Source organism: Embiotoca jacksoni, unplaced genomic scaffold (assembly GCF_022577435.1).
Source record: "Embiotoca jacksoni isolate LCO1_2020_lvr unplaced genomic scaffold, fEmbJac1.0.p SCAF_55, whole genome shotgun sequence".
Taxonomy (NCBI): Eukaryota; Metazoa; Chordata; class Actinopteri; family Embiotocidae; genus Embiotoca; species Embiotoca jacksoni.
This window is the reverse complement of record NW_027185409.1, coordinates 790,551-802,664: the sequence shown is the minus strand read 5'-3', so window position 1 is coordinate 802,664 and position 12,114 is coordinate 790,551. Positions and strand designations below refer to the sequence as shown.

The window sequence follows — 12,114 nt, the reverse complement described above, 5'->3', positions numbered from 1 at the left end:
TTCACATGTCCCCTCGCCCTTTTCCTTTCTGTATGCAAATGACTGTAATCCAGCTGTAACACCCCCCGCCCCCCCGGGGAGATGAAAAAAATAGAAAGAAATCAGAATGTTTTTCCATCTGTTTTTTCTTTTTTTTCCGAGAGGAAAACGTGTATCTCATTATCGCCTCGTTACAGAGGCAGAAAAAACAACAACCTGGTACTCACTGTAAACATGAGCTGGCATCCTCCCAGTATGTAATCCAGGAAAGTGTAGTCCCTCGTAATCTAGAGACACAAGAGGCATAAAAGTAAAATAAAAAATAAAAGTAAGATAAGAATGGATTTTTTTCTAAATTACATTAATTTATTAGACATCTATCATTAAATCTGCTGCTATCTGATCCATTTCTTAAGACTGTAAACAACCCTGCATTAAACACTGCACAGTGTAAAAACAAATGAGTTAAACTAACAATTAGCCCATGGTTTTCTGATATAATGTGCCACCAATGGAGCACCACTTATCTTGTTTGAGCACAATTTCCACTCCAATTACAATGAATATTTACCACGGGCTTTACCGTCATTAGTCCAATCCCTGCCGGCAGCCAACAAATATAATTACTACAGTATATTAGCAATTTTGTTGGTGTGTTGTGCGTGTGTGTCTGTACAAAGGCTCGTTGGTGACGAAGAAAAAAAAAACCGGAATCAATTATGAAAGCTTGTCACGGCGCACACGGCTTTAATGTCACTCCAATAGGCATCTGAAGACGGCGTGTTTCATCTTAATGTGTCCTCCGCGGGGCTCCGAGCGCTAATTAGTTATTCAAAAGGAGCCATGAAACCCCCAGTTAGAAGAGAGTCAGCTGATCGAAACCACAATTCACCTCTGAGTGTCGGGACGGGTCACTGAGACGTGGTCAGAAACTGAAGGATGCGTTTGATGTGTGAGATGAGTTATTATTGTTCCTCCAGCTTTCCAAGTTTTAATGGATGTAACTTTTATTGCATTGATATTTCAAACAGGAAATAGAAAATAATGACTTCTGAAGTAGATTAAACCGGCTTTAAGATATTCTTTTAGTATTAATCCTGAAATAAATCTAAATGCCACTTAGAGTGCTGAACTCGGAAGAATATCGCTCAGCTGTGTTGCTCTCTGCAGCTTTTAGCTGCTTTCAGCTCATTGTTTTGACTTTAGAGAAGGAAAATTATACTGTCTGGTTAAGTTTAATGGTTCATATCATCCATCCATTCATCCATCCATCCATCCACGACATCATCTATCCATCCATCCATCCATCCATCCATCCATCCATCCATCCATCCATCCATCCATCCATCCATCCTCACCTTGCAGGCCTTGACGATGATGAATCCAGAGTTTTTGTAGTTCTTCTTCTTCTTCTGTTTCTTGGGGTTGATGCAGTCGAACTCCACCTGAAGCGTCAGGAAGGAAAAGTGGGCAGAAACGACGGAAAGGAAATTTGAAAGGTATCAGCATCAGCAGCCGAGAAACAACAGAGAAGAATCAGGCGGAAAGTCGACGTGACGACTCAGAGACTCGGATCTGCATGTTTCCACGGTAACTTCAGCTTCACTGTCATACTTGGAGATTGTATTGTGAGCCAACTGATGGTGTTCTGTAGCACAGCGTTAGAAACCCAACAATACGGAGACGAATTTAACGTGATGACGGGAAAAAATGACGAGCGGGACTGTTTAAGACTGTAAGTCACACAGACACACTTCAGATTCCAGCATGTTTGATCAAAAGACACTTTTGAGAGACACACACACACACACACACACACACACACACACACACACACACACACACACACACACACACACACTGCACAGGCACATGCTTTAAGTCATCCGTTGATTCATGACAGGTAGCTCTAAATGCTCGTCGTGTTACTAGGGCTCAGCTAAAGGCTGTTTTACATCTCAAAAGCACCTCTCATTTTCTCATCCTTCTTTTTATATTTTTTTACACACTCTGCCGTCGTGCCTCTGTCTTTAATTGCTTGTTATCCCCCCCCACCCCCATATCATTACCACACATGAAGAGACTCGGTGGGAGAACAAGTCATTGAGGCTGCTTCGGTACACACACACACACACACACACACACACACACACACACACACACACACACACACACACACACACACACACACACACACACACACGGCTGCTAATGAATGAACCGTGTTCTGATCGCTGCATCTTCACATCTTTTAGCAGAGCAGAAGCCCGAAAGTGAAAAGAATAAATCTCAATAGTATTAGAAAAATGCTAATGTGTGCCAGATTATTCCGGCTTCATTGTTGACGATGCGACTGAAAGCATTTAAAGTCCAAATCAGGCCGTGAGGAGGCAGAGGGGTGGTCGATATGAGGTATTTCGTGCGACATCACACACGTGCTGTTGAGATGTTTTTTTTAAGTTTCAAAACCAAACGTGGCCGCTGTACCTGAACGTTTGACATTTCACCTGCCGATAAGAATTAAAAAAACAGAAGACATGAGATGTTCAAGAGCTTCCACACGTGTAGAAAAACATCATCTACAGCGACGTCAAGTGTTTGTTTTGATTGTTTTGTTTTACCTCCACTGAGTTCTGGGCTTCGTTCATCTTGGAAACCGTGGTTTGAAACTCTCCGATGAAGTCGTGGCCTCCGTCGTTATCGTAGTCGTAGCAGAGGACCTGTCGCGGTGGAGAACGTTACATCATCGTGGCGTTTACCCACACTCACAATTTCAATCATTTTATTAGTTCCGTTTGTTTCACGCAGCATTTTTAAAAGACGATGAACGACAGCAAAAACATAATAAAACGAAACAAAAACAACCAAAAAGAAGCTGCATCCAGTCAGAAAGAAACCGTGACGACCGACCTTGATGTTTCTGTCCACGTCCCCGTTGCAGAGAGAAATGAGCGGCACGGTGAAAGACTTCCACGACGGATCCAAAGTATTCTTTATGACCTGCGGACGCAGAAACACGCACACATTACCGTGAAACGACACGGCAGCAGGTGTGGAGGAGGACGCAGCTGCAGTGGAAGTACTTATTTCAGAGTGTTTCACCTGGTTCAGCTGATGACGGTGAAGAGTGCTGACTCACCTCTGTCCTGTGCACCAGCATCCACTTCCCGTCCTCTCCCTGTTTGTGAAACTCCAGGTACGGGTCTGACTTACCGAAGAAGTCCTGCGGGGAGGACGGACAACGAAGATGTTTTTATAGCTTCTTCTCTCCTGAACAACACGTGTGGAACCATCTGACCCCCTGGTGCATTAAATGATACTGTTCTCCTGTACTTCCTGTTGTGTGTGTGTGTGTGTGTGTGTGTGTGTGTGTGTGTGTGTGTGTGTGTGTGTGTGTGTCCATCCAGGATGAATTCAATTCAGACAAAACTTGATTTAAGCAGGAAAACGACTCTTTCCTGAGTTTCACTCCCAACATGTTCATGATTTGAACAATGAGTTGTTTTTAATTGTACTGCTTTTATCTTGAATGTACGTTGCGTTTTTCTCGATGCACCTCGATTTACCAAATAAACATCATATCTCTGTGTTCCAAACTCCTTTAGAGAAGAGAGCAGAAGTCAACGCAATCAAACAATCAAATCAAATACTATTATATTCCACTTTTCATTCATTCTTATGTATTTAAATGTCTATTTTTGTGCAGATGGTTTTCTACTCACTATTTACTCTACGTTGGATGTGAGTGTATGTGTGCAGAACAAAGGTTTGTATTTTTGAAGTGATCTATCTGCTGATCACTCGGAGGGAGACTTTCCCGTTTCGCTCATTCAAACTACGACAGCCTAGTTGAGTGACGTGTGAGAAAAACATTTACTGTAAATGTGTCTGTGTGGGCGTCGTTTGTGTGCCCTAAAGTAGTACGCATTAAAAACAGTCAGGAGTGTGTGTGTGTGTGTGTGTGTGTGTGTGTGTGTGTGTGTGTGTGTGTGCCTACCTTCTTATCCAGTTTACGCCCACTCAGGGTCAAAGTGATGATCCTGTTGTCAGACAGCTCCTGTGCTGTTATCTGAAATACCGGCAGAGCACAACATGAGCTGCAGCAGAGAAACACTGATAAATATTAACGTGCACATAAAACGCCCGTTATCAATGATTATGTGTGTGTGTGTGTGTGTGTGTGTGTGTGTGTAAAAGCACAGCTAGAAAGACGGTTTAAGAAATACAGGAAGCACCTTCAACTGAAAAACACTGACTAAGCGACGCATCATACATCTCAGACACATTATGTAGAGTACAGTATATCGTTTGAATTATAATTTGCACAAATTTGAAAACACACAAGATTTTACAAAGATCAAAAACAACAACCAGTGGACTTATTTGAAGCCTCAAATCTAGATAATATTAAAAAGTTCACAGTTGTAGAAAAGTTTCGATTGCAGAAATATTATTTCCTACATAAAAATAATGTAAACAAATGACAACAAAAATGTATATGACAACCACAGCAAAACCGTGTCGGTAAACCTGTAATGAATGTAATTTGCCGTTGAGGATTTTAACAGTTTTACAAAACAGCTGCTGTCAGCTCTGATTCTTACCGTGATGGATCCTTTGCCGGCCGGCTTCCCATTGGCTAAGACCAGCGGTCTGTGAAGTTTCTTGTTGGACACGATCTGGTGGACAAATTAAAGGAATAGGACACGAATCTTAGTAGTTGCTGTAATCCTGTTTAATACAGACTCTACTTTGAAGAAGAAGAAGAGATCATACCACTCCGAGAGTACAGATGAACTCTCCCAGGAAGTCGTGTTCGTAGAGCTGTGTGGCACACTTGTCCTCGTCGAACATGGCGAAGCGAAGCTTCTGGATCTCCTCGAAGTGGTAGTCCACCTGAAACTTCACCCCGAACACTGGGTTCAAGTTGTTCACGGCTGTTTCAGTGCGTCCCAGCTAGAAGACGAGAAACAAAATTATGATATATTAGCTAAACATCCAACGAAAAAATTTCCAACGAGTTTTCACTCACTAGTTGCTGGTTTGTAAAGTCCAGTCACTTGTTTAGGCTGCCAGCTGTGATGCAGCTCACAAACAAACAAACAAACTAACTAATGAAAAACAAAAAAACACACCGAAAACATAACTGACTCAACAGAGGTTATCGGCACGAAGGACCACGTTCACTTGAAGATAGAAGGAATGTAATCTGATGCCGACCAGGATTCATCCTCTAGGCCGCCATTCAACGCTTCTTGAGATATTTCAGTTGGGACCAAAGTGTTTTAGAGACCTGGTCTCTGGAGCCACGCCGCCAGGCCGGCTAAAAATATCACTAACTGTGCCTGTGTGCCGCTGGTGCCGGGCGGGTAAAGTACAGCAGGTCTATCTGAGCCTTTCATCTGAAAACAGCAGCTTCCCAAACAGTAAATGTCCCCTAAAACCAAAGCAAAGCCCTAAAAAAAGGCCAAAAGGCTCAGTCAGAGATGTCTAACAATTCTTTTTCCATTTCATTGGCCCCGACACTCATTTGTTTCCATGTTTTCCGATATGCTGTGCACTCGTGGCCCCCAACAACAACAAAAACCATCCCAGACAGCACACAGACAGACCAGAGTGAGTGGGAGTCTCCGAGAGTCACGTCGTTTGCTCTGACTCCTCTGAACCAGGTGCTCGGATGACTAACGCTCACGCCGACCGTGCTACTTTCTCTCCAGCGTGACTCACACCAGTTGTGTTTATCCACCGTTACACGAGGTCAGCGCACGTTTGGCCCGTCACCACGAAAAGAGTGAATATAAAAAGCATTTTTGAACGGTCGCTACGCTCTCGTAATGGAGACGAAACGTCAACGCTGCCGGACCGAATCGCATCCGTTCTTCTGCTCATTCACAGACACCAAAACAAACATTTTACGTTGTGTGTTTTCATATTTTATTGCAGCATTTGGTGATGTAGAAGTTGGAAATAAGTGTGATTAAGCCAATCGGAACCAGATCACACAGACAATAAGTCCAACGACAGCCAGTGCAGAGTTAGCACCATTGTTGATGACCCCCAAACATACTATTGGCCTCTTTTTAGCCAAAATCATTAAGACTGGTGATCGTAGATTAGATCAGCCGGAGGGTCGCACACTTTAAACTCTAGCCAGAACCTCCCCGCTTATCCCACATAGCACCAGTCCATGGGTAATCACTGTAGCTCTATGGATGGCCATGTCACTCATCCATCATGTTGGTCGAGACCAAAATATCTCAACATTTACTGGCTGGATAGTGTGGAAATTTGGTGAAGGCCATGTTTTCACAGGATGCATGAATTTGCAAATGTTTTCATGCTAACACGCTAAGTTAAGATGGTTGATATGGTCCTAATGATGCTACCATTAGCATCGTCACTGTTAGCATGTTGGTATTAACATTAGCTATCTCCCTGCTACTGGCTAATAAAATGCACCAAGTGGCAACCCACTACAACGCCACCTGTTGTTTGGACTTTGTGAACAGCCGTTTTTTTAGCTTGTTTTTTTTTTTTTTTTTTTTTTTTTTAACCAAAGTGACCATATTTGGAAGAAGCTGGGGAGACAGTTGATGTTTCTTGAATGGGAGTCTATTGGAGCAAGAGGTGGTGTTTTTTGGAGCTTGCCCCCCTGTTGGCCCTCAGTGGTATTGCACTTTAAGACATTTATGCATTGTCTTTTTTTTAGTCTTTGAGTCCATTTTTTTCCAATTTCTAAGGTTTTATCCCCTCTATCTTTTAATTGAGGCACTTGTGGAAGATTTAGCAACACACTCCAGAGCTTTAATGTCTGCAGGATCATTTTGAAGCTTTTTTTTTAATTCAAAAACCTCCAGTTCATGACCCCCTTCAGTGAACAATAGCTCTGCCACAGTTCTGCTATTCAGCTGTTCTCCTCGCAATTACACCTTTTTGTGCATTCTCTTTATTTTTGTCAGTTTGACAGCTCCTCTGTTTTCACTGAGTCAGAGGAGGAAATATATATCGCCAAGGCAGCTGATGAGCATCACTGTTTGGCATGATTACGTCTCTAAATATTGTTCGTGAGCTATTATTTGTACCGATAGAAGGCATCTGTCAAATGTATCGTTTGCACGCTATTATGAATGCTTTTATCCAAAATATATTTCCTTTGTCGGACTGCAGACGCTGTTATCGGTAAAGACCTGAGAGGAGAGAGGTTACAGAGAAAGGGTTTTAACTTCGACCCGCTATCAGCGCTTAAAGCATTTATCCATCCACCTGATGCCCGGGAACAGAGCAGAGGAGAATGGCTGCACTCCCGTGGCTTAAAAATGGATATTACTGAGACGGCAGCCCGGCAGACTGAAGTGCACATCTCATATTTGTGTCACTGTGGATTTCAACCTGGCTGACCGGACTACGGGAATGAATCAGACCCTTCAGGCACTCCATCCTTTTTCTTTTTTTTTTATCTGTTCATGTTTACTATCAGAAAAATAAGACTAAGAAAATATCAAAACAAAACACTTTCAGACGGAAGAATTATTCTCTGTTGTAAAAACGATGCTGTGATGCTGAATGCAACAATAAAAAAAAAAACTTTCATGACAACGTTAGTTACGTCGCTTAATCAACATCAGCTCCTGAGTGAACGTTCGTGATTTCAACTCAGGCGCTGATGTTGATGAAGTGACGTAACTTGGAATACCGACTCACTAACGTCGTAGCTTCCTTCTGCAAGGTGCTCTTCAGTGTGCTGCTGTTTCGCATTGTTTTGATCGCACCTTGTGCTGCATTTTGAGGGCAATACGGATATTAATATTTGTTCATTTAATAAAACAACATATTAACCATTTTCTTTTTAACATAAACTAACAATCTTGAGTTGACAAACCTACAGTAGTTTGGTATTTGTCACTTTTTATGCAGATATTTACACTGATCTAATTCCAATTGATTTATTTTTAAAGATAAAAGTCGCCTTGGAAAGGTGACAAACACCGTGGAGGTTTCCATGAAGGACATTATATTCAACTAAACCACGAAGCAGAAATGTTTCTAAAGACGTGGTTTAATATCACAAAAATAGATCCGGCGAATGTTACGAGGTTGCACTTTAAATGTGTGATTTTAAACCCCGCTGATTTGAGCATCCCACTGCATGGGAGTCACACGGGCTTATATCTGCATGCATAACACGTGTTGAGATTAGCGTTAGGATTTGGAGTTTGGAGAAGGGGGAAGAGAATCTCAGGCTTTAGGAAACAGCCCCAGTAGTTTGGTGGTTGGAGCCACGTCGCTGAGCTCAGATCCTCCGAGCCTCTCTGACATCAGGTTCGGCCGCGATCATACGTTCATACACTCATTCACTTTCTTTCACCTTCGTCTTGTTCTGTCGCTAGTTCACCTCCTCCTCCTCCTCCTCCTCGTCTTCCCATCTTTCTTTGGCTAATCTTCACCCTCGAACCTCCGCTTCACCCTTTTTTTCTCCCTCATCTCCCTTTTTTCTTGCACCTCCTCACTCTCACACCCTTACCCCCCCCCCCCCCCCCCCCGCCACCACCACCACCCTCCGGCCCCCCATTATCGGCCCCAGCTGCTTCTCACGCCTCGATCTCACACGACACACGAACATGGACCAAAACTGTGACAGGGAAGGCTGGCGACAGAAATGACAATCGGAGATGGAAAGGGAAAAAGAGAGGATGGAGCGAGAGAACAAAGCTAACAGGAGAGGATCAGAGAACAAAAAAGTGAGAAAGCAGCGAGCGCGTCGAGCCGTGGACGACATCCGAGGAAAGGTTCGGGCCTCGTCTTCGCCTCCGCCGCCACCGCCGCCGCTCCCTCACTCCGGGAGCACTGAGGCTTTTGTTTCCCTTCCCGTTGCCATGGTAACTGTTGGCAATTTCACATCGGAGCCACATGCCCTGCTGACCGACAGCTAGCTACAACCCGAGGCATTCGCCTACACACACACGTGCGCGCACACGCACACGCACGCACACGCACACACACACACACACACACACACACACACACACACACACACACAAAGCCAGATTGTCCTGTTTTACCAGCTGTTTGTAACCGAGACGCCTTCGAGCGGCAGCCTACACTCGCCGAAACTTCATCGCCGTGTTCCACTTTTAGCATCTTTAAATTCCCTTTTTTTTTTTTTTTCCTATTTTATACACCGTGAAAAAAACATACATCACACATTCACATCATGGAGTGTTTCTGGAATTAAAGCGAAGGCAGAAGAAACCCCCCAAACTACGTGATTGGACTGACTGATGTCTCGGACACTGAATCATTTCAGTGTAAACAGTTTGGTTTTTAATTCTGATTGCCCTCATTGTTGTTGTTTTTTTTTGTGCTTGTATTTCAGCCTTAACAAAAGAGCCGCATTAATCTTTTTTTGTGCGGTCATCAAAAACACGAGAAAGGCGAACAGGTTAGAGCACACCCACCACCACGCGCCAACACCCGTACAAACCACGCACATGAATATGGAGTACGTGTTGCTGCGACAAGCACAGTGGAGGAAAGGTATCTTGTTTCTATCTGGTTTCTTCTTTGGAGAGTTTTAACAGCATTTGTGGACGCAGCGATGAACTGTGTTCACAGACGATGATTTTCAGAGTGTTCCTGAGCCCATGCAGTGATTTCCACTCCAGAATAGTGTGTTTTTAATGCAGTGCTGCCTGAAGGCCCGAAGATCACCACCATCCAATATTGGTTTCCAGCCTTGTCCCTTGTGTTCAGAGATTTCTCCAGATTCTCTGAATCTTTTAATGATATTATGAACCATCGACGATGAAATCTAATCTAATCTAATCTAATCTAATCTAATCTAATCTAATCTAATCTAATCTAATCCATCTAATTCTTTGCAATTTCACGTCGAGGAACATTATTCTTGAATTATTGCACTATTTACCTACGCAGTCTTTTAAAACCTCTTCAAATGTACTGTCTGCTCACTAGTGATGGCTTCTTTCAGGATTTTTCATGCTTCAAATATTGTTTTCATACATTTCTGGCTGCTTTTGCATCCTTTTGCCCATTTAAAGGCTTTACATTATGATGCATCCTGACATTTTAAGGATATCAGTCAAAACAAGATTACCTCTAGCCAGGTCTGCAGTAAAAATATAAATTGCCAAATTGCCTCCTTCTATTGGCCTCAGCATGTTATAGCTGCTGCCAGATGGTCACAACAACATGAATTTGGATCTGGCTCACAAACTATAGGCTTCTGCCTGCAGAGTAACATCGACCAAAAACAAAATCCTCTGGTCTTTTTCTTTTTTTTCTGGAAGAGCCCGGTGGACGCGACCTCGAAAGTACTTCTAACACTTATTCAACACTTCCATCCTCCCCTCAGTCTTCTTTTTATTTCCTGTATCCCTTTTATCCTCCTCTCTCCACCTCCCTGGAGCTGAAACACAGCGCGGAGAGGCAACGCAAATGGGTTTGACTACTTCTGACGCAAAACACTCATAAATGAACTCTTTTCTGCACCATCTTCCACCTGTTGTACCAAAACAAAAAACAGCTTTCGTTTCTCCCATCGGCCCCTCCGCCTGCACGGCGTACCGTACCTCCACCCAGTTTCCATCCACTTCATGGAAGAGGACGCAGAACGGGTCCGACTTGGAGGCTACGTCTCGGTCCAGCAGGCTGGCCGCGGTGACGGACAGCTCCACCCGGGTGACGCAGTGCTGAGGTCCGACACTGCGCGTCTGGCCGTCGGTGGCCGAGCCTAGTGTGTAGGCCATGGTCGGAGGTCACAGCTGATCAACCTGAGGGAGGGAAAATGAACTTGAGTTTCATACATATACCATCCCACACTTACGAGTACTTGGACTACTAGAGATGGAAACTTCTCCAAAAGAAACATAGGATTTTGTTAACTGATAAAGAAGAAGCAAAATTAACTGTTTTGTCCTCTCGGGGCTCTTAGTGAAGTAAAGTCCTTCAAAACACAAATTTGTTCTTCAGAGCAAAATAGTTTCGGAGCCACTAATATTTCTACCAAGTTTGGTTCCAATTCATTGAGAAATTTGACTCCATATATTCGAGCTGAAACAAGAAGCAGATGGGCAGAAAAATAACAAACAATTTAATTGATAGTTTCAGCTATTTTCTAAAACAAAATGTAATCCGAGTCGTACATCATAGTGAACTTAATATCTTTGTTTTTGGACTGTTGCAGACTAAACGACCAGTCGATACAGCAAAATCAAAAATAATCAGCAGTCCTCTCACAACCATCATAACAATCAAATACCTGTTGATATCTTACAAGTGAGGATCAACACAGTGGACTAACAATTATTTTCATTATTGATGAATCTGCAGATTATCTTCTTAATTAGTTGTTAGCAAAAATAGAGAAAAATGAGATTAAAAATTTCTAACAGCCTCATTTCATGTCTTTAAAAGTCTTTTTTTATTCAACCATTATTCAGAAATCCCAAAATGTTAACATTAACATGATGTACAACAAAGAAATGCATCAAATCCTCACATTTGAGATGCTGAAACCTGCAAATATTCTTATAAAAAATAGACAATATTTCCCTTTCTGTCAACTGACTCATTTATTAAATGAAACACAAAACCAGCTCTGTTGCATTCGACTCTCTATTCTTCGCTGCTTTTTTTTTGGGTCCCCGTCAGCCCAAAGTATCTGCCAGAGTCACAGTGGATAAACGAATGCATTGCAATGATGTAATCTGAACTACAGGTTGTTTTCACACACACACACACACACACACACACACACACACACACACACACACACACACACACTGCTGGTTGCTGTCCAGGATAACAAGCAGCTCCTCGTGAGAGGTCTTACGTAACGTAGCGCTTTACAGGAGCGAGTATGTGTCATGTTCACTCTTACAGAATCATAAATGACTGGAAACGCAGCGGCGGAGAGAAAATAAGATGCTGGAAACACACACAGGGCTGTCTGGATGTGTTGCCAGGCAGAGATCGCATTTCCACACAGATTTCAGAGCTTTTACGGAGGCAGATTATCACATACTGATGAGAGTTTGTAAAAAGTTGAACATAGCAGGGACGGACAGGAAGGAAAAAGGTAGACAAGGAAGTCCAAATGATCAAATTCCCGTTCGG

General features: G+C 43.0%; 1 protein-coding gene across 3 annotated transcripts in view; it reads right to left on the bottom strand.

The window, feature by feature from the left end:
- The window catches only part of cpne2 (copine II), a 35,763-nt gene that overhangs the window by 21,179 nt on the left and 2,470 nt on the right, over positions 1 to 12,114 (bottom strand). For all 3 annotated transcript variants that reach the window (XM_069172744.1, XM_069172743.1, XM_069172742.1), the window contains 9 exons: positions 10,569 to 10,769; positions 4,756 to 4,935; positions 4,584 to 4,658; positions 3,977 to 4,048; positions 3,119 to 3,202; positions 2,890 to 2,979; positions 2,601 to 2,699; positions 1,338 to 1,424; positions 207 to 266 (listed from right to left, as the gene is read on the bottom strand). In XM_069172744.1, the coding sequence (XP_069028845.1) occupies positions 207 to 266; positions 1,338 to 1,424; positions 2,601 to 2,699; positions 2,890 to 2,979; positions 3,119 to 3,202; positions 3,977 to 4,048; positions 4,584 to 4,658; positions 4,756 to 4,935; positions 10,569 to 10,745 (924 nt within the window). In that variant the 5' untranslated portion in view covers positions 10,746 to 10,769. The remainder of the gene's footprint in view (positions 1 to 206; positions 267 to 1,337; positions 1,425 to 2,600; positions 2,700 to 2,889; positions 2,980 to 3,118; positions 3,203 to 3,976; positions 4,049 to 4,583; positions 4,659 to 4,755; positions 4,936 to 10,568; positions 10,770 to 12,114) is intronic.